Source organism: Brienomyrus brachyistius, chromosome 22, assembly GCF_023856365.1.
Source record: "Brienomyrus brachyistius isolate T26 chromosome 22, BBRACH_0.4, whole genome shotgun sequence".
Classification (NCBI taxonomy): domain Eukaryota; kingdom Metazoa; phylum Chordata; class Actinopteri; order Osteoglossiformes; family Mormyridae; genus Brienomyrus; species Brienomyrus brachyistius.
This window is the reverse complement of record NC_064554.1, coordinates 9205953-9228462: the sequence shown is the minus strand read 5'-3', so window position 1 is coordinate 9228462 and position 22510 is coordinate 9205953. Positions and strand designations below refer to the sequence as shown.

The 22510-nt window shown below is 42.0% G+C and overlaps 3 protein-coding genes across 3 annotated transcripts in view; 2 read left to right on the top strand and 1 right to left on the bottom strand.

Annotated features, from left to right (window-relative positions):
* The window catches only part of LOC125717531 (chromobox protein homolog 1), a 180009-nt gene that overhangs the window by 129107 nt on the left and 28392 nt on the right, over positions 1 to 22510 (top strand). The window lies entirely within an intron of this gene.
* On the top strand, positions 8251 to 14253 carry si:dkey-225f5.4 (uncharacterized). Its single transcript, XM_048990564.1, has 10 exons — positions 8251 to 8367; positions 8886 to 8994; positions 9784 to 9907; positions 10080 to 10237; positions 10453 to 10509; positions 10877 to 11028; positions 12225 to 12399; positions 13279 to 13418; positions 13628 to 13790; positions 14067 to 14253. Exons 1-10 carry the CDS (start codon positions 8345 to 8347, stop codon positions 14130 to 14132), a joined length of 1167 nt encoding a protein of 388 aa, XP_048846521.1. The 5' UTR covers positions 8251 to 8344; the 3' UTR covers positions 14133 to 14253.
* On the bottom strand, positions 15516 to 21545 carry nr1d1 (nuclear receptor subfamily 1, group d, member 1). Its single transcript, XM_048990544.1, has 8 exons — positions 21130 to 21545; positions 18266 to 18574; positions 17999 to 18087; positions 17761 to 17905; positions 17048 to 17676; positions 16715 to 16900; positions 16373 to 16583; positions 15516 to 16245 (listed from the first exon to the last, which is right to left on the bottom strand). Exons 1-8 carry the CDS (start codon positions 21185 to 21187, stop codon positions 16049 to 16051), a joined length of 1824 nt encoding a protein of 607 aa, XP_048846501.1. The 5' UTR covers positions 21188 to 21545; the 3' UTR covers positions 15516 to 16048.

The following is a 22510-nucleotide window of genomic DNA, read 5'->3' as shown; positions in this document are numbered from 1 at the left end:
TCCAAACCGCTTATCCTACTGGGTCGCGGGGGGTCCGGAGTCTATCCCGGAATCAATGGGCACGAGGCAGGGAACAACCCAGGATGGGGGGCCAGCCCATCGCAGCTCACACTCACACACCATTCACTCACACTCACACCTACGGGCAATTTAGCAACTCCAATTAGCCTCAGCATGTCTTTGAACTGTGGGGGGAAACCGGAGTACCTGGAGGAAACCCCACGACGACATGGGGAGAACATGCAAACTCCACACACATGTGACCCAGGCGGAGACTCGAACCCGGGTCTCAGAGGTGTGAGGCAACAGTGCTAACCACTGCAGCACCATGCCACCTCCTGTATGCCATTTCATTCTATAAAAAGAAACTTACTGTACTGTACAATAAAGTATTTCACCACTGCTTCTCCCTCAGCTCCCACTGTTTGCTAGCACATGCATCTTTTGATTTCTTAGTGCAATCTGTGCTTTATTTTTTTCGTGAAATGTAAGTGCAGTATCTGTTTATTAAGTGCTGTGGTTTGATATGTACATTATTATTTCAGTACTGTGTATACTGTCCTTAATGTCTTGCCTCTCATATAACTTGAGATACGCCAAAATTGACATGCAACAAGTGGTCCTGGTTCCAAATGCGGAAGTCGATGGATACCTGTACTTTATATGTTGTAGTGTGCTGGGTGTCAGACATTGCAATGCACCTTGCTTTGATTTTGACCCGTTAGATCAGAGGGAGGTAATCTTATCCAGAAAGGGCCGCTGTGTATGATGGTTTTCACTGCAACTCTCTGAACAGTGACCCTAACGGTTATCCCAATACCTTGGTCTTGCTAGCATATTTAAATGTGTACCTATTCAGGAATATAGTGGTGAAGGCATTCAGAGGAGGACTGATGATTATCAGAGGGAACAAATGGGCTTTTCAGACAGATTTTCACCCTAGTCCAGTACTCATTGACAGCCTAATACCCCATGTTTCAGTTTCTCTTGATAGTCAATACATGTCACAGGATGTACATTACTCTGATGGGCAGGCCCTCTTACATATGATGGAAACACTACAACAACTTAAGAATAAGGGTCAGAAGAGTGAAATACATATAATGAGTGTGTAGCTCAGCAGACTAAGACTCTGTGGCTGTGATCAGAAGGTCGACAGTTCATGCTCAGAATTGGCAGAATAGCCACATGTCCACAGGCTTTTGAACAAGACCTGAAAACCCTGGGGGCCTCAAGGTAGCAGTGTCTTCACTGTGACCCCCAAGCTTGTTCTTGCCTCTATAGAGAGTAAGATGGGGCAAATTATTAATCCCATGGGGCCTCAGCAGAATTACAAACCAGTACAAGGAAAATAGTTGTTAATTTTACATACTACCTTCTGCTGGCCTTATGAGAATATTCAGATTATCATTTTTCCCCATAATTGCAATTATAACATTAAATTTATGATTTTCCCATGGTCCTGTGGCCGCTTTATATGGTAATTATTGATGAAAACTTTTTTGGAAAGTGAAAAAATATTAAAATTGCTTTATTGCGTAAAAAAAACTGTTTTTGTTTAGTAAAATAATGTTTTTTCGCTCTTTATACTGCCGTCTTGTGGCAAAATTTAAGTACTGCAGTTTGAAAATAATTAAATGATTTCTTGCCGAAATTGCAGTACCTAATTTTGGCCACGAGATGGCAGCAAGAAAATAGAAAAATAATTTTCCCACGGTCTACTAGCAGCTTTGTGTGGTAATTGTTTGTATTAAAAATACATTGGACCAAGTCAAGTTATTTTAATGAAGAATTAACATCTAAAAGCTGCTAGTAGACCGTGGGAAAATAATTTTTCTATTTTCTTGCTGCCATCTCGTGGCCAAAATTAGGTACTGCAATTTCGGCAAGAAATCATTTGTTTTCAAACTGCAGTACCTACTTTTGGCCACGAGATGGCAGCAAGAAAATAGAAAAATAATTTTCCCACGGTCTACTAGCAGCTTTGTGTGGTAATTGTTTGTATGAAAAATACATTGGACCAAGTCAAATTATTTTAATGAAGAATTAACATCTAAAAGCTGCTAGTAGACCGTGGGAAAATATTTTTTCTATTTTCTTGCTGCCATCTCGTGGCCAAAATTAGGTACTGCAATTTCGGCAAGAAATCATTTGTTTTCAAACTGCAGTACCTACTTTTGGCCACGAGATGGCAGCAAGAAAATAGAAAAATAATTTTCCCACGGTCTACTAGCAGCTTTGTGTGGTAATTGTTTGTATGAAAAATATATTGGACCAAGTCAAATTATTTTAATGAAGAATTAACATCTAAAAGCTGCTAGTAGACCGTGGGAAAATTATTTTTCGATTTTCTTGCTGCCATCTCGTGGCCAAAAGTAGGTACTGCAGTTTGAAAACAAATGATTTCTTGCCGGAATTGCAGTACCTAATTTTGGCCACGAGATGGCAGCAAAAAAATAGAAAAATTATTTTCCCACGGTCTACTAGCAGCTTTTAGATGTTAATTCTTCATTAAAATAATTTGACTTGGTCCAATGTATTTTTCATACAAACAATTACCACACAAAGCTGCTAGTAGACCGTGGGAAAATTATTTTTCTATTTTCTTGCTGCCATCTCGTGGCCAAAATTAGGTACTGCAATTTCGGCAAGAAATCATTTAATTATTTTCAAACTGCAGTACTTAAATTTTGCCACAAGACGGCAGTATAAAGAGCGAAAAAACATTATTTTACTAAACAAAAACAGTTTTTTTTACGCAATAAAGCAATTTTAATATTTTTTCACTTTCCAAAAAAGTTTTCATCAATAATTACCATATGAAGCGGCCACAGGACCATGGGAAAATCATAAATTTAATGTTATAATTGCAATTATGGGGAAAAATGATAATCTGAATATTCTCATAAGGCCAGCAGAAGGTAGTATGTAAAATTAACAACTATTTTCCTTGTACTGCTTTGTAATTCTGCTGAGGCCCCATGGGATTAATAATTTGCCCCATCTTACTCTCTATAAAGGCAAGAACAAGCTTGGGGGTCACAGTGAAGACACTGCTACCTTGAGGCCCCCAGGGTTTTCAGGTCTTGTTCAAAAGCCTGTGGACATGTGGCTATTCTGCCAATTCTGAGCATGAACTGTCGACCTTCTGATCACAGCCACAGAGTCTTAGTCTGCTGAGCTACACACTCATTATATGTATTTCACTCTTCTGACCCTTATTCTTAAGTTGTTGTAGTGTTTCCATCATATGTAAGAGGGCCTGCCCATCAGAGTAATGTACATCCTGTGACATGTATTGACTATCAAGAGAAACTGAAACATGGGGTATTAGGCTGTCAATGAGTACTGGACTAGGGTGAAAATCTGTCTGAAAAGCCCATTTGTTCCCTCTGATAATCATCAGTCCTCCTCTGAATGCCTTCACCACTATATTCCTGAATAGGTACACATTTAAATATGCTAGCAAGACCAAGGTATTGGGATAACCGTTAGGGTCACTGTTCAGAGAGTTGCAGTGAAAACCATCATACACAGCGGCCCTTTCTGGATAAGATTACCTCCCTCTGATCTAACGGGTCAAAATCAAAGCAAGGTGCATTGCAATGTCTGACACCCAGCACACTACAGCATATAAAGTACAGGTATCCATCGACTTCCGCATTTGGAACCAGGACCACTTGTTGCATGTCAATTTTGGCGTATCTCAAGTTATATGAGAGGCAAGACATTAAGGACAGTATACACAGTACTGAAATAATAATGTACATATTAAACCACAGCACTTAATAAACAGATACTGCACTTACATTTCACGAAAAAAATAAAGCACAGATTGCAATAAGAAATCAAAAGATGCATGTGCTAGCAAACAGTGGGAGCTGAGGGAGAAGCAGTGGTGAAATACTTTATTGTACAGTACAGTAAGTTTCTTTTTATAGAATGAAATGGCATACAGGAGGTGGCATGGTGCTGCAGTGGTTAGCACTGTTGCCTCACACCTCTGAGACCCGGGTTCGAGTCTGCGCCTGGGTTACATGGGTGTGGAGTTTGCATGTTCTCCCCATGTCGTCGTGGGGTTTCCTCCAGGTACTCCGGTTTCCCCCCACAGTTCAAAGACATGCTGAGGCTAATTGGAGTTGCTAAATTGCCCGTAGGTGTGAGTGTGAGTGAATGGTGTGTGAGTGTGAGCTGCGATGGGCTGGCCCCCCATCCTGGGTTGTTCCCTGCCTCGTGCCCATTGATTCCGGGATAGACTCCGGACCCCCCGCGACCCAGTAGGATAAGCGGTTTGGACAATGGATGGATGGATGGAAATAGCATACAGATTAAGCACCTGTGCTGTGCTATCTGCTTATAGTAGCTGTCCATTGTAGATACATTACTGTATGCATACTATATTAAGAGCTAGATAAGGACAGTGGGTCATTATATGGCTTGCAGTCCTGCTCATTTTCCTGCACCCGTTACACTAAGTGATACCCCCACTAATGTCCTCTTTCATCCACTTTCAGGCATCTCTTGATCAGTGTATATTTTTTACTATGGACCTTGGACATACATGCGATTGGACACACATACTTACACTAATTACCTAATCAACCATCTGTGCAAGCAGGTAAACATTTACCATCGATATAAGTATTGCACATTGCATAGAGAGTGTCCAATCTATATTAAAGGTGACTCGAAAGAAGTCAGACTTCAGTAAAGACTGTAAATTGGCAGCCATAACATAAGCTGTAAATAATTACCAAATGAGTCATCCAATTTCGGAAACATTTATTGATATTCTTTCATAACACACAGACATGAGTTTTTTTTTCAACTGTCAGCATCCGATCCAAATGAGATTCCCATTTCCTTTCTGTGGGATGCAACAGAACACGGGCTGGACATCAGTCAACATGCCTTCAACCGTGCAGGACAGGACCCAGTCCAGGCCAAACCTCACGGTGCTGGTGTTGATAAAAAAATGTAAGGAACATGCAGCTGCAGCTCACACACAAACACAGTCCACAGCATCCAGAAAAAGGTCAGGCCTTTTTCTTCTTTAGCTGACTCCGCCCAGACGGTGCCCCTTTCTGGGCACCTCGCACTATGCCTTTGAACTGGCCCTGCAGCTTGGCCCGTTTCCTGTTTCCCAATGCAAGTCATAAGATTCACCCGTAAATGATATTTTGAATCGGAACGATATTTATTACTATTGTTTAGATTAAATATATAACTGTTTAATGATTGAATATAACTTGATATTGTTGTTTGTGTTGTTTAGTTTGAGGTTCTAGTTTCTGTCTTTGTCCGCTTTCGTTTCAGTAGGCAGCTGGTTCATCCCAGGCTCAGGGTCTCTCTGCTCTTCATCAAACCCACACCCCCAGTTTGGGAGCACCCTCTCCTTCTCCTCCCCCCACGGCTGTGACCGTTACTCCTCCTTGAGGAGTAACCGCTCCGCACCCTATCCCAGCCCCTATACCCACAGGAGTGTATCACCCAGCGAGCAGCCGCCCTGCCTGTCCCCTCACACAAGCGCACACTGAAATCATGGTCCTAAGCTCTCTGTGTGGGTCACCACGATAGTACAGCACACCGACGATTACCCTCTGACTGAATCAGAATCAGCTTTATTTGGCCAAGTATGTTCACACATATTGGGAATAGTCAGACATTTAATCAAAATAATAAAGACAAGATATAAACATACAATTCTGTTGATATGCAACGTATATAACCTCTGCATTCACAGCACTGCTTCAGTTATCGATTGAAGAGCAAATTTCCTAAACTCACTCAGTCCGATAACCTAAAGTAATAAGTCATAATCCTCTTCATACGTTGCAGTAATGGGAATGAAATCTCACTCAGTGTTTATGTAATCGAGCGATGGAATTTCGTGAAATTTCCAAAAGTCCACAGAAATCTTCTGAAAAACATTCCTGCGGACTGAGTTTTTGATATCTGCTTTTCAATTAACACAATTTTCTTCAATCTGAGGTTTAACAGAATTCAGCCATATGCTGTTCAAAAAAAACTCCACAGAACAAAAACAGAAAGGACTTTACATCTGTCTAAAAGGAAAGTTGACACAGGCTACAGCAGTGAACAAATCAATCAATGTATTGAAGTTAGGTATTAAGTAACTGGAGGCAGTATATACATAACATGATGACATGCCTTTTCTGTATTGACCATATTAAGGACGCTGTAACACTGCCCACCACATACCTGCTTCTACACATAGATGCGTCTAGGTCAGATACGACCAGAATATTTTCCTTATTTCAGAAGTGGAAAAAAAATATTGCTCTCAGATTCTGTTCAGTTGTAGCTTTTTAAAATAATGTACCTTGATTTGTGTTTGTTTAAAATGCCATTACCTGCTGCTTACTGGGCCGCTGAAAATGTCTGGCCCAGCTAAATTTCTTGGTTTGAAAATCTGGCCCAACTACTTTCCAGACCTGGACTAGCCCTACTGAATCATACACTAATGCTATTCTGTTATGTGGGCTGTTGTGATAGGGAGATTTGCAGGATGCTGCACGACGGGTGGTGTCCCTGCTGCAGAATGCCTTGTCTGAACCAGCACCTAGAGACAGTGAGGGTTGTTGTTATCACCTTAATATTGTATATACGCAATCTGTTATTTCTTAACTAATTTAATTGTAATGTATTCTTCTGATATGTTGTGCACAGCTAACAAAAAAGAGAAAAATGCAAAACCAAAGGAAGGCTTTCTTTTCTCTTAAAAGTCTTTTTTCTAAACCAACTGAGAGTCAGTTAGAGGGGTGTTCATTATCAGTATTGTTGCTGGCATTTCTGAAAATGTGCCAATTTTAGTCAAGTGGCTACTTTTCAAATGCAGTCCCTGGCCAAGATGAAGAAAGCCATTAAGTCGGGTTAAAACAAAGTTCATGATGTCTACACGATGATATTAAGCACTGACATAACATACAACATTTTACATGCAACATATACAGGAAATATACACTGCAACAGGCTAGGATAGACAAATAACCAAATACACTAGCAAGCCTGACCACTTTAGACCCCAGATTAGAAACTGTTGGTGAATGAACATATATTTTTTCCAAGTTTGGTTTACTTTGCTGAAAGCAATTTAAAGGCTTTCAAGTTCTCACAAATAATAAAAAAACTAAGATTTTCCCACTATATCCAGATCCAGTTTCTGTGGGGGGGTGACAATTTGTAGTAATAACTTTTTCCTGCTGAAAACACCGGTAAACTATCCACATGTCTCTGCATATCTGTGAGTCCCGAGACCTCCATGACACTTAGATATAAGCTGCCAGTGTTGATCGGCAGGAAATCTTCTCCAAAGCCCCACCACCACCTCACACCAATCCACCCAGGGCTGTAGATGAACAAACTTCAAATAAATTTGATGTTAATACAAACTGGATCAACTTGTGGTTTGTGTCCACGTGTACCAGAGACAAAGGCCCTGGTATAGAGTACATTCTGCGTACAGCACAGCCAAGACTTGACAACCTTGATATGATGCCCATGGAATCAACCTTATGCATGGAGGCTGCAACTCTTCTCCACCGAACCCTGTAGCCCATTGACTGCAGCCTCCCTCTGACCATCTTGTAGCCTGCATTTGGTAGATCATTCTAGACAGAAGAAACCAAATTGTCAAGTTCCTCATCACTGATGGAATTATATGTGTCCCTAACACAGAGCTCATACTCTTTCATTCTTCTTAAGATTGTTCTTCTTGAAACACCCATCAGTGTGGCTATGCAAGGCACAGGAAGTTGTGTATGGAGCATTTCTTTCAAACGTTGTTCTTCAATCAAAATCTTGGGTCGTCCTTTGGTGGCAGACACTTCTTGTGTGACACGTGGGGCTGGACGTTCCAGATGTGCCCTCACAAGGTCAAAGAGCTCTTGCAAATCCAGGGTGATAGCAGGAGGTACTTCAATGTGATTAGACAGGACCTGCAGAAGATACAGCTCCTGATGACAAAGGAACTCCAGGTAATCCAAATTTAGTGGAGTCGCGCTGAATCCCATTTCTATTTTATGCAGAAGACTTGAGAAGGTGGTGCGCAATCGCGAGCGCGTAGAGAGCATGGATTTTCTGCTCGCGAGCGCATGCGCGCGTGGTTTTTATGCGCACGACTTTTGGCACTAATTTGACGGCATACATGGGCCACTCCCCCTTAGCCGAGCACGGTCTTGGGAACGCGTAAACGAAGGGGGAGTGTTCAGGGTTCGGTTTGAGATTGGGCCCGTTTTGGTTTTTTTTTAAAGCAGATGACGTGTCGCGTCCTTTGGCCAATCAGATATGAAAGCTCTTTTGCGGCTCTTTTTGAAAAACAGAAATGGCGTCAGAAAGGATCGCTGTGTAAGTGGACATATAATTAGTCTTTGGTGTTTTCTTACATAAAACGAGCCCTGATATGTTACTATATAGTTATTGTGTATGTATGCTTTATGAGATATAGATTGTGTTCTTTAAAGGTGTTTTGTGATGACTTGGGTGACCAGACGTCCTCGTTTGCAGAGAATGTTCCGATTTCAATCTACGCGTTCGGGTGTTCCGAGAAGTAATTTCCTATTCCAAAAAGTTGTAGTGTGCAGCAAACATAGTTCAGCCGATATACACATCCTACACGTGAGTTGTGTGTGATTTTGAAAATCTGGTTACTCTAATGATAGCTGTTTTCTCGCTCGAAACGACTTGGACCAGCCCAGGTTCACCCCTCTTTCCCCGATAATCGATTAGTATATATAATAATCTTATGATCCTTAGAAAATCATTATATGATGTCCTTGATTTCGTTTGGTAGTTGTTCGGTATCGTATATAGGAACGGCAATTACATAGTATTCGTTAAGTTAAATGAATTGTGTGGTCCTCTAGGTTGGAGCAGCAATGGGAAGCTGCTCGAAGAAATCTTTTAAATGTGGAGGATGCTCAAATGGCTGGGGAAGTGGAGCTTCCGGCCAAAGCAATGGTGCCCTTTCTAGTTGTGAGTATCTGTTACATAAAGACCCGAAATCCCACCCTGTACCTCCACAGATCACACCGTCATGTGTCACATATACAATTAAGTCACCCACTTGGGAGATTTTCATTTTAATCACCAAAACGTATAGAAACAAAGGAGAAAAATATATAAATCTTCAATAAATATATATAAAATATATAAATAAAATATATAAATCTTCAATTTTCAGATGTCAATCGTAATCTAATTTGGGTTTTATTTCTATGGTCAAAATAGCTTCTATTTGTGCAAGTCTTGCTTGAGCAGCCTTATTTTTTGAAAATGGATGAAATGAAAAAATGGATGTCAGCATGGAGTGGTTAGCCCATCATGCTATCTGTGGGATGCTTAAATTCCACTTCTTGCCTCCTTTTACTTTGTAAAAGAAAATTAGTGTTTGGTACATGATTGTGAAGGGGAAGGAAAATATTATATGCTGTGAACAGTTTAACGTTTTTTTTTCTAACTGTATAATACTATATTTTAGTTCATGGTGGAGAAAAAGGTTAACAGTACAGCTGAGATTGTACTTTTATGTGACCTGTGACACCTGAGAGTGTATTGTGAATACAGCTCCCCCCTGACAAAAATATGGTAAAGCAACAAAGCATTTAAAAATTTTGTGATTATGGTTATATTGCTATAGTGGAATTTTGGCTGATGTTTCCTTGGTGGAGAACAAACATTCATGCTCTAATAAGTTGGACATAAATGATGGCAAAATCAGAATTTGGCCTGTATAGCCACACTGACTGGACCATCTCTATTAAGGATAGCAGGAGGAAGCTGAAAGTAATGGGCCAGCAGCTGTGTGTGCTGGACTACATGCTCAAGCTTCTGGAAAGTGTGGAGTCACCAGAGGAGCTGCTGAACAGCTCTTGTCCTAAGGACACAGGCAAGAACCATACAGCAGTGAATGTCACCACGCATTTACTCACACTCGCGCATGGACATAATTAAAACCGAAATGTTTCTGTTACCTGTTTTAAATTCCAAATGGGATGCTTGCGGAAGACCCTTTTCCATGCCATTGGAGTTCATTGCTGACTCTCCATGAAATGTTGCAGATGACTTTGCCTACGCTCAGTGGAAAGCTCTGAAGAATCAGCACAGAGAGGGCGCACAGGGCGTGCAGGACTGCATCGTGAGTGTACAAGAAAAAATGGAGCAGGCAAATGAAAAGAGAGAGATGATCGCCCAGCTGATGGTTACTTTGGAGAGAAAGGTAATAATTAGAGAATCTGTTTGCAGCATAATTGTCTTATCAGGCTGGATCTTGGGTTATATAGCACTTATTGTAAAGGCATCAATTTTGCTTTTTGTGCATTGAATTCGAGTCTCCATGTTAGTCTACTCCATTCCTTCAAATTAAATTCCTGAAAGTGCATTCTGCCCATCTCCATATGTTTTTAATCAATCAATGAATTATCTTCCAAATAGATAGCAGAAGCAAAGGAAAAGGCAAAACAAAAAATGAAAATGGACCGAAAGACTGAGGTAGGTGTTTTTCTATGCCTTTCTAATAACTTATCTCAGTCAGGGTTGCATTAGAGCACATGGTCGGATTAGGGCACATGGCTCAGGTGCTCTCTGGACAGGATGGCAGTCTGTGTATTTTATTATGCCAGAAGCAGCCTCATATTAGCATGAAAAAAGGAGTAAATAGATCGATCTATTGCCTATATAAACCAAACTTTCAATAATATTTTTTTCCCCTGATTTTTTTTTTTTTTTGGGGGGGGGGGGGGGTTATAAGAATCTCTAATGATGTACTTTTCTAGGTTTTACTCTCTCTGTTCTTAGAAACCTGCATTATTGTAAGTGACCTGAGAGTTTGCTTTTTACCTTGTGCCTTGCTCTTCAGAGAGAGGCCAGTGTGAAACTGCAGGAGGTGCAGGCTGCCCAGGAGGCCAGCCAGGAAGGTCTGCGAGTGACCAAGCAGAGGATTGCAAATCTTGAGGCCGAGATATCCTCCTGCAGTGCCCGCCTGGACAACTGGGTGCTACTCAAAGACCAGTAAGTAACTATAGCAGAAATGGCTGAAAAGGTTAATGCTGGCTATAATAGAAAGGTGTCAGAACACACACTGTATCCCAGCTTGCTGCGTATGGGACTGCGTAGCTGTGGACCAATCAGAATGCCCATGCTAACCCTTGTCCACCCCTGAAAGCACCTGCAAGGGGCATTTGAGTGTCAGAAATGGGCCGTGGAGGAATGGGCGTAAAAGACCTGGTCTGATGAGTCTCGTTTTCTGTTACAGTGTGATGCTCTGGGCAATATTCTGTTGGGAAACTGGCATTCGTATGGCTGTTACTTTAACTCATATCACCCACCTAAACATTGTTTCAGACCAAGTACACCCCTTCATGGCAATGTATTTCCTGATGGTAATGGCCTCTTTCGGCAGGGTAATGAGCCCTAGGACTTTTTTCAGGAACCAGGAACTTCTGTTGCATTCCCACCGCAGAAACTTGGTTAACTTAACTAATAGCTCAGTTGTTAAAATCTTTTCTAGCTCTGATTTAAAGGAACCCAGGGTTTTAGCTTGCGCTACACTAGCAGGAAGACTATTCCATACTCTAACTGCACTCTGTGTAAAGAAATATTTTCTGAAATTCATTTAAAAATGTTCTCCCACTAAGTTCCACCTATGGCCACAAGTTCTAGTATTTAAACTAATATTGAAGTAGCCATTTGGCTGAACAGCACCCAGACCTGTTAGAACCTTGTATACCTGGATCATGTCCCCCCTTAGTCTCCTTTGTTCGAAGCTAAACACATTCAGCTCAGCTAACCTCTCCTCATAAGACATTCCTCTGAGACCAGGAATCATTCTCGTAGCCCTATGTTTCCCTTTTCCAAGGCAGCAATGTCCTCCTTAAGGTATGGTGACCAAACCTGCACACAATATTCTAGGTGGGGTCTTACTAAGGAATTATATAATCATAGCATCACCTCCCTTGACTTAAATTCCACACACCTTGGTGAAGCTTTTTCAGTAACTCTAACATCAGACTGAATTTTCTGTAATGTATAAGCTAATGAGTTGATTTTATTTATTTTTTTTATCAATGATGTGTTGCAGTTCCATTTAGAAATACGCTTAACCACGATGACTGTTCACAGATGTGCTGACATCAGTCAATCTTGCGAAGGTTGGCGCTTCAGAGACTTGCCATCATGTAATGTGGCTTCTCATTTGTCACTTCCAGGCTGCAGCGATCAGTGCAGGCTACACTGGGCTTGACTGGCTACAGGCTGCAGTGGGTGGGGGAGAAGACGCTGCACATAGAGCTGTCACCCCAAGCATGCCGGCCATCGCTGGGGCACCTGGAGCCCCTCTCTCTCTCACTCACCTGGGAGACCGATGGAACGTTTGACTTGGAGGTTAACCACCTTGCTTTTAACTAATAATAAATCACTAACTACCCATTTTTCAATAAGACGGAATGCCTTTTTTGTCATTGAAGAGTTAGCGTAGTAGTGCATTCATGATTAGAATTAGGGCTGCACATTATTGGAAAAATTTCGGATATCGTGATTTGATTTTATATATTTTGCAATATTTATGAAGCTCAAGAGTTGAAAATTTAACCAAGTACAGCAGAAATGGAGCATATCTGCCCATAGTCTGTCAAACAGGGTGGTGCTATTTCCACGAGTTGTACAGACACAAGGCAGTGCTGAGTGTCGTCTCTCTGTAATCCAAAATCATCATCGCTCGTACAACGTCACATTGCTGAGATGATGTTGATTACGTTTGAAGTATGTACCTACCTTTAGCCAGGAGGCGGCTAATTTATGCCATATGCTGTTGTATAGTAATATTTAAGTTCTAGCCCTCAAAAGTAATACAACCCCAGTTGTCTAAATGTTTGTTCCCCAAAAAAATACAATCTTATGTTTGTGCCAAAACATACAGGAAAATGACAGACATATCATAATACCACGGTTCACGTGTGCGTAGTGAACCATCAAGAGCACACCGAACGTTCCAATAGTATACCATGTACCCCTTGGTACATGACATAGTATACCCCTTAGTGATGACATTGCCTTAATCTGCACCGTCAGTCTTTGCAAGTTCCTCCTACACTTGTGGTCCAACTGCACCGGCTGCCAAACCCTCCACTCAAAACCATGTGCTATTACTGAAAAATTAAACTTTACTTTCAGACATAACACACTAGTGTGAAAAGGAATGGAATTTAGCAAAATTGTAAATTTGTATATTTGACCCCTAATCCTACTTGCAACTGCTTTCAGGTGTTCCAGGGCACTGTGGGAGTTATCCCCGAGTCCTTACATGGTCCCATTTCCCAGGTCAGCGCTACCTTACTGGAGGTTATGCAGCGCTACCTGAGCCAAGGTGAAATGCTTGCTGAGATTCAGAAACTCCACACCAGGTAAGTGGAAACTGACTTGCATTGAACTGTGTGAGCCATCATCCCCTAAGTTTCGTATTGCTTGCTCTGGTGGTTATTTTTTTTCTCAGTAACAACCAGCTGTTATATATAAATCCATGTAACTGCAGATTATTGTAATATGCTGCGCACTTGTAAGACCTCGCATTAGATTGACCCAGTGACCAGCTTTCCTGTTTGGGGTTTTATAGGTTTGCCATAGACTGGCAGCCGGCACAGCAAGAGCTGGTTTTCCTGAAGTCGGCGTCGGTTGTGTGCTGCTTCCGTGTCGATACAGGCTACCCACGCACTGGGAGTGTCACTCTTATGTCTGTGCGTGGAGAGAAGGGGCTCGTCAGTACTGCCGCTCTGCAGGTAAGGCTCAGCTCATGTATTTATCTGAGCTAAACGAGGCAAAAAATAAATATTGGTCGACCGATCGAAGGCTATAATAAAGCAGAATTCTCAATTTTAAAATGTGAAATATTTACGAACTCATAATTACGCGAGCAGTAATAAAGTTAATTTCAGTTGATCAATTGATGAGAATTTATTAATTGTATTTACTAATTGTTTGAGTCTTTGCACAACATACTGGTAGGGGCAGGTGGGAATTTCTGTGAAGCTAACCTGATGATGCTTTTTGTTTAGCCCCCACAGGAAAATCCCTCCCTGACTGAGTGGCTGGAATACCTTAGCAGCTGTCCGCATATTTAACGAACTGTACAAATCATGCTTGTAAATATTATTGCAAGAGCGTATGCATTGTGTATCATTTGCATCAGTTATGAGGGAGAGCTAAATACCCCATAACATTAAAATGTTTTAAATATATTAATTACCTGTTTTGTGCAGCATCAGTGCTAATTCCAGTTATATTTCACAGCAAATGGCTGCTTCATTTAATGTACATAATTAAAATTATGATTATGCTCTGTTGGACAGTAGCCATATAGCAAGGTAACTACATGACATTTACTTGTGTATATATTAGAAAAAACTCAACAATATTTTTTGTTACATATCCATTAATTTTCACAACAGCTTTAAGTCTAAGCGGGGAAGCTTCTTGGTTCCTGAACTAATGCTTAGCCAGACTTGTTTCTTTACGGTGAACTTCAGAATGGCTTTATCTGTGTGCTGCCTGCAGGACATGCACACAGCCACCTAGCTTAGGACCATATTCACTTAGCTTTTTATGAAGATTTGCATTCATAACAAGAACCATCAACAGTCATTAATAAATACCAAGTCTCCTGGTCCTGATCCTGCCACACGTGCACCTGCCTTTACACTCCCTCTGCCGTACTTCACAGATGCAGTATTTTCAGGAAGTTGACAGGTCCCTTCTCCACACCGTTGCCTAACCGAATAATTTTCCGATTATCCAGCTTATGCCTTTTGGAGGAGTGAGAGTGGTTGGTTTAGGACTTTTCCTTTTTACTGCTTTGTTACATTCTGGACACTTCAATCTGTCTGTGATCTTCCGCACAATTTCTGATTGACAGAGACCTTTTTGACCGATTAATTCCGAGTCCGATTCATTCAAATCTGTTCTTGCCATTTTATATTTATAGCTAAAAAAAATTAGCTTCATAATATTAAAGTTTCAGATCTGTTTTTTGACAATGATGCTTCCACCAGGGTCAGCACTGCAGTTTCACTGACAAATAATAATTGCACAGACTCTGAGAAGCATATGGAAAGGCAGGGGAGACAAGTTGTTAGTCCATCACTGAACACACACAAAAGAGAAACCAACGCAAGGACATGATAAGTTGGAGTCTGCTCTAGGAAACACAGGCACAAGGCAGGGCATGTTCAGGATAGGGTGCCAGTCCATTATATAGCTTACCTAACACATCACACATTATGGATGTTTTGGAGAAATTGTGTCCCTAATCTGCACGTATTGAGGCTTTGGGCCTATGCCAACACCGCAAGAACATGCAAACTCCACATCCAGGGTAGTGATGCTACAGTTTGGACCCCTTAGCCACCCTGACGTTCAAGTGCTACTTGTAAAAATGAAAAGTATGTTTCTGTTAGTTCATTTACGGCACTTGAATTTCATATAACAAAAATTGCAATTTTCAAGCATTTATGTTTTCATATATTTATAGATATTTGCATGATTTATTAGTATTTACAAAGTCACATTTTAATGTACATGCCTGTGTCATACTGCACACATATAAGCATATGTAAAACACATAATATAAATTGTATGCATATAACAGGTGCTTGAATGTACCCAAGGCTGGCCTGGGTTTAGGAAAGAAGACCCTTGGAGCTGGGAGTGTTGTCAGTGTAGAGGAAGGGACATCTGCCCTGGTCACTGTCCTGTCTCATTGTAGTACCTGTGCTGGGCAGCTCTTATGTACAGTCAACCCTGAAAGCTACATCAATCAGCACCTGAATCTTGCTCAGTAATCTTTTTTGTGGTCTTTTATTTGTAATTTTGGTATCTTATAGGCTGATTCTCAAATAGATCCTAGTTATCATCCTCCGTGTAACAGAACATAAGAGGAATCAAACAGGCTCCACAGAAGGCCTGAGAAAATTCTCTCCATGTTGTTTCCTCAAGTCCTGTCCCACATTGAGACCCCCTCAAAGTGACAGACAACAGGATTTCAAGCATCAATGCGGAAGGACAGCAGTTTTTCTGAGTGCATATTGTTGAGGGTGCGCAAATCGGGCAGCTTGAGCAGCAGCTTAGTGAAGCGTGAGCTGTCGCCGGGATCGTTCTTGTTCACGAGGGCACGCAGAGCTCGAATCAGGCTCTCCTGGAGTAGCTCCACGGAGTTAACATTTTCGATCCCAGAGCGATCTACGAAAAAGGAAAAGAGCAAGCCACCGGCCGTCGTCAGACTCATCATTTGCATGATTGTCAAATACAGGAATAGGGTCATCATTGAAGTTAACACTGGTTTCTGGTTCTTTAAAAACCTTCTTACCTGCCGAAATCAGCACCACAGCAGTGAACAGGCCCAGCTCTTCTGCTGAAAGCTCCAGTCCGCTAAGCTTTTCACTGAAGTCAAACATAGTGCTTAGCAGGTCTCCCATGCCCATGTCATGCAGGGCTTCCAGACTGTAGGTGGAGCCAGAAACAAAGGTCACAGTCTGTTCTTTCACATTGAACAGGGAGGAAAAACGCACCATCAGCACCTGTAGGGAAGAATAAAGATGTAGTTAAATACAGCATCAAGGTATTGCCTGTTATGATAGCTGGTAATAGTTTTACTTGTATTTTAGTAGGAAGTTAAGACCATCTGACTGACTTTGTTTTTAAAACCTACCTCAAAGGTACCAGCCTTCAGCAAAGTGACCTGGTCATGCTGCGAAAGCTCATTGAAGCCAGGGATGTGCTTTGCAAACTCCACCACTTCACGCACTGCTGGTGTGAAGCTGAGTGAAAAGTCCTCCCAGATCTCCTGTGCAGATTTCCTGGGATCAGACTGTGGGCACATGTTCATTGGGCAAGCCTGGGGAAATATAAGTAGGAGTGGATATAGTAGGAAACGTCTCTGGTCCGTCACAGCAACAACAAGTAAGGTGTAAAGATGCTTCAAATGATGTATGTAAAGTGGCTCGTTTTGAAAACGGATCTACAGATTAGCTGGCATACTCACTAATAGGATCTCTCTTCGTTCCTTCCAGGGGCAGTTGCGGTCCTGGGGAGCAATATTGAGCCCAGGTCCATAGTGGCTCCCAAAGATATTGCTGTTGCTTAGGCAAAGCCGATAACCATTGTTCTGCTGAGCCAAACCATGCTCTGGCATGGAATTATATGTCGATACATTGTTGTCATGATGGAAGATGCTGTTGAGGCTGTTGAGGTGGTAACCGCTGGGGCAGCAGTTTGCCTCATATTTGTTGAGCTCCCCACCATTGTGGAAGTACAAGCCTTTGCCCAGCTTGTCATAGGCATAGATGAAGGTCTCACGATGGGCCCGGGCAACTATTGAGATGGTATGTTCTACACTGGGGCTAGGGCACAGTGGTGGGGAAGCAGCAGGTGGGGGTAGACATGAGCTCTGGTTGGGAAGGGGTGGCAGGGGAGAAGCAGGCATAGTGGCAGGTGGAGAAGAGGGCAGAGCCATGGTCTGGGCTGGGGGGGGCTGTGGGGCAACGGGCAGGCCTGGGGAGGAGGGGGAAGTCAGGCCAGCTATTTGGCTATTTACCATGTTGTTCATAGCACTCTGCATCTCTGCTAGCATGCGCTGCTTCTCCCGTTTAGGGATGCGGCCGAAACGCACAGCTGCGAAGAAAACAAAGGAAGGCGACATCACACATTGCTGAGGTGTAACTCGTGGCTGATGGAAGGCAGAGACGCAGAACTCACCGTCACGGGACATGCCTACAGACAGACACTTCTTGAAGCGGCACTGCTGGCAGCGGTTGCGGTTAATCCTCACGATGGTGCATGTCTCATTCTTCAGGCACTTCTTATATTGGATGTTTTGCTGGATGCTACGGCGAAAGAATCCCTGCAGACAGAAGCCAGGGGTCAGCACTCCCTTCTGCTCTTAGCCATATAGGTGAGCCCAGCAGAGTCTGTATTCACAGGACACAGGGCTTACTTTGCATCCTTCACAGGCATGAACGCCGTAGTGGAAGCCAGAGGCTACGTCGCCACACACTTTGCACAGAAGCACCAGCCCATTCAACTCTGGTGAAGCAACAACCAGAGAAGATGAATTGGCATCTGGGCAAATTCCTTTTGCAAAAGCTTCTTAAGCAAATAAAAGCCATAACAAAGTACAGCTGCAACTTTGACAAGTGCTTATGCACAGTCTCTATTATATAAACACAAAAGCCTCATCTGCTGGCTGTAAGCTTGTACTTACTTGTAAGGCTGACTACAGACTTGCTGGGGGAGGAACCAGAACCGCTGCCCTCGTCGTATCCATGAGGTGATCCCCCAGAGCTGGATGAACTGGCATCCTCCCCAGATCCCACACCGGAGCTGCTACTACTCAGATAGATACGAGTAGAATCCTGGGATCCACTGGGTGAGGGTGGAAATGAGCACCCAAAAGAGTTCTGTGAAAAGGTCAGCGACTGGAAACTACTGTTCGAGTTTTCACTGTACATAGACATAGGGCTGGTGCAGTTTGGGGAAACACTGGATGAACCGATGTAGGAGATCACACCCCCTGTTGAAGTGAAGGAAAAAAATTCTCGTGTCATCATTAGTTCCATTTACATCCATTAGATGCACATAAAGCAAGGTATGTCTTGTGAAATATATGGGCTTTTGTGCATTTTTAGAGGAAAGCTTTCAGTACACAATGCTGCTTTAAGGCAAGTTCAAGTGACGTTGCCTCTGTGACAGTTTCTCTGTCTCCCTAGAAAAACCGCTGCCACGTTGTATAGTGGGACTCGGGGCTTTCAAAACTTTGACAACTGGAAAACACTCTCTAGGCTTACAGGCTATACAAATAGGAACTAGGAAATCTGTATTTGAGTTTAAATGCTTAAACATATTAATTATGACTGATGTTTACAACAGCTATCGCATTTGTATTCATTTTGTACTGTCTTGTTACTTTTTCATAATTAATAAAAATATACAAAATTAAAAATGCCTATATAATCGCTTTGTATAACAGCATTGAAAAAACAAACAGAGGATGCCCTTGTAAAATAAAGTAATACTAAAGAAATGTGAAAATATTTTTGTATTAAATACTAATATTTTTTAAGATTTAATCATTTTGTGATTTGGAAGTACAAGTAAAAATTGTCTGTGCTGTTATTTTAGAAGTATTACTAACTGCAATCTTCTTGACACATTATATAATCATATATTATGTTCACTAAAACAAATGTACAAAATATCACTGTGGCAGATGTAACCACAAAAGCCACTGTGCATCTCTTTGCTCTTTGATAAAAGCAATCAAGGGGTCAGATAAACTATTCTCTAAATAATTTCCCTGTGAAGTCAGCTTTTGTTTCATAGCCATTATCGTGCAAATATTTCAGCTTTCTATATGCGCAGTGCAGAAGAGAATAGCATAATCACCTCACACCTCCAAAGTTGGATGCTTGAATCCACCACCACTGTGAGTTTTTGGAGTTCAGTTCATCATTCTAATGTCAAAAGGTTCTCAGTTTCACATGTGATTGTTGTGGGTACTCCAATGTCCTCCTGGTGTCTAAAATTATGCTAATAAGGTAACAAGCATCTATAAATTGCCCATATTCCGTGACTCTGTGCCTGTGCGCACGTTTGTGTGTGTGTGTGTGTGTGTGTGTGTGTATTTGCCCTGTAATGGACTGGCACCCGTTCCAGGATGTACCTCAGCCCTCTGATGCCTGAGAGATCATCCAGGCTTCCCTGTGACTCTGGTCCTTTTGAAGTGTTTATTAGATGGATGATAGATCTAAAGATACCAAAAAGGGCAGGCGATCGACTTGGGGGTTTCGGGGGTTGGTATATTTTGCAGATACCAACGTCTCCGTCTCCGTCAGTAAATCGCTACTGATTGAAAAGGGCCACTCAAATCTGGTGCACTTCATTTAGGCAAAAGGGCTAGGTGCTCACACTCCACCACCCCCTGTACATCCCTGAGGCTACATACAAGTAATACTATCATCTATACATCTATTACTGTGTTTAATTTCCATATTATTTCAAATATATATTATTGTTTCAAAACTAAAGATTTACTGTTTTTGTATCTGATATAAAATGTCCAATTCACTAAGTAAAACACCAGAACAGCTGCAGGAAGCAGCAAATCCGTGTCCACCTGACCAGCCATGTGCGCAACGTGGATCGTCTTAAATCACGCCTTCTATACACGTGCGCCCCAGACCACAGGCTCGTCAACTAGGCCAGCTAGTAGCAGGCACACTGCTCGCACCGCCTACTCACTGTCTCATATTAACAAGATCCCTGCTATTGCACGTTTTTCTACTGTAGAACTGGAAATCCATAAGCAAGCAGTCCGGAAACGATACGAGCTCTCTTATATTTCCTTTTAGTCGTTTAAGAAAAAGATTTTATTTTCCAGTCACGACTATTAGAAACGTTTTACAGACAAGCTCTGACCGTGTATGTGACAATAAATTCAGTAATATATTTTCTCTAAATGCTTTTAAAGAACGATGGACATTTTAAAGATCTATTTTGTCCTGAAGGAACAACACGGGAATGGGTTGGGCCAAACACACTTTGGGTTGGTTCTCTTCCTGCTCTCCAATCAATGGTAACTATAATACATTCGTCATCAACGGGCGTGGTCAAAGAGGCCGGAAACAATTATGCAATGAGATAGCGCACCGCCAATAGGAAAAGAAGAAGACTGAATGAAAACAAAACGCACATGGTTAGCCTTGAAGATCCATGTGAATAGGATGGCAGCATCAGAGAAATATCTGAACACCTGACTTTACCACGTTGACCTACTTAGCACGTAGTTTAGTGGGATTCATAGCTCATCATTTTTGTCCATTCACATTATGCAAATTACAATGTTCGCACATCACGGCGTTGATGGTAGAGAATTAATAATTTTAAAGTGCTAACAACATAATAAACAAGCAATAAACTCTTTTTGAACTGAAACCGTGTAGCACCGTAGCCTTCAAGATAACAATGAATGTTTTTAAAGTGCATTTGAAGTACAAGGAAACAAACACTTATCTTTTCCTTGCAAAATTCACTTACACTCATCGAAGTCGCAGTCCACGGTATATTTACCTGTATTATTGTTGTTTGTGTCCATTGTCGTTGTTATCTTGAGTTCCAAAAGAGTCATACAGATATTGGGGCGAAAATGACACCTCTAACACAAAAAAATAGCAATATGTCTGAAAGCTGTGTATATCTTTTATGATAAATCTGCAATTTCTTAAGAGTAAATTATATACGCTAGAAACCTGACATTATATTTGCAGTCCTTAAAATTGTTCCGCTATAGTTCTACGAGTAATTATGTTGACATCGTTTCACGGATGTCGTATAAGCTTCTCTGAAATATAGTGCATTCTCAATATGAAATAATTAAGATTGTGTGTTCGCGGTACTGCCACTTTGTCTATCGCTGTCAGTCTGGTCTGCAGGGTTCTGTTCTACCAGGTTCTGCTCGATATATCTCTTCGTGCGGAATGCAAGGAAGTACCAACGACACATGCGCAGTAGTTGCTTAACTTGCGGCACGAGGCTAAAAACGGGACCATGTGACCTCGGGGAGTGCCTCGTGGCCCAGTGACACACTTTTTCAGAAGTATTTCTGACTTTGTTTAATTCGTCATGTACAGTGTGTGTGTGTGTCACTAAATGTTGTAATCCGTGCAACTTGTTTTCAGCCCCCACAAACATTTCAATGAACTTAAAAAACGAAAAATGGGCAAGGTCTTGTATTTCATTTGGTTACTTATTGTTAAGGTTGTGTCTGGGTAGGGGTTATGGTTGTCATAGTTGGAATTAGTCCCCATTTGGATGCCCTCAGTTTTATAAAAATCTGTGAGTGCAATCGTAAAAGTAAAAATACTTGTATTTGGGTTGGTTACTTATGGTTATTGTTAGGGCAGGGTGGGGGTTAAGATTGTCATAGTTAGCCTTAGAATTTTTCCCATAGAAGTGAATGAGCGTGCACCATAAGGATAGGTATACCCTACATGTGCGTGTGTGTGTGTGTGTGTGTGTGTGTTTTAATCTGTGATGGCTTGCATGTGTTGTTTCCAGGACAGGCTCCTGACCCTGCATGATGAATATATTATTTATATATAATTCTCATTACGGGGCGGCATGGTGGTGCAGTGGTTAGCACTGTCGCCTCACACCTCTGGGACCCGGGTTCGAGTCTCCGCCTGGGTCACATGTGTGCGGAGTTTGCATGTTCTCCCCGTGTCGTCGTGGGGTTTCCTCCGGGTACTCCGGTTTCCCCCCACAGTCCAAAAACATGCTGAGGCTAATTGGAGTTGCTGAATTGCCCGTAGGTGTGCATGTGTGAGTGAATGGTGTGTGAGTGTGCCCTGCGATGGGCTGGCCCCCCATCCTGGGTTGTTCCCTGCCTTGTGCCCATTGATTCCGGGATAGGCTCCGGACCCCCCGCGACCCAATAGGATAAGCGGTTTGG

Coding starts and splice junctions, on each gene's coding strand:
- nr1d1 (XM_048990544.1), bottom strand. CDS start 21,187: ATGACTCTTTTGGAACTCAAGATAACAACGACAATGGACACAAACAAC. Junction 18,088..18,265: donor GTCTGTAGTCAGCCTTACAA/GTAAGTACAAGC, acceptor TTGCTTCACCAG/AGTTGAATGGGCTGGTGCTT. Junction 16,246..16,372: donor TGTGGTGCTGATTTCGGCAG/GTAAGAAGGTTT, acceptor CCTTTTTCGTAG/ATCGCTCTGGGATCGAAAAT.
- si:dkey-225f5.4 (XM_048990564.1), top strand. CDS start 8,345: ATGGCGTCAGAAAGGATCGCTGT. Junction 10,238..10,452: donor TGGTTACTTTGGAGAGAAAG/GTAATAATTAGA, acceptor TCTTCCAAATAG/ATAGCAGAAGCAAAGGAAAA. Junction 11,029..12,224: donor TGGGTGCTACTCAAAGACCA/GTAAGTAACTAT, acceptor TGTCACTTCCAG/GCTGCAGCGATCAGTGCAGG.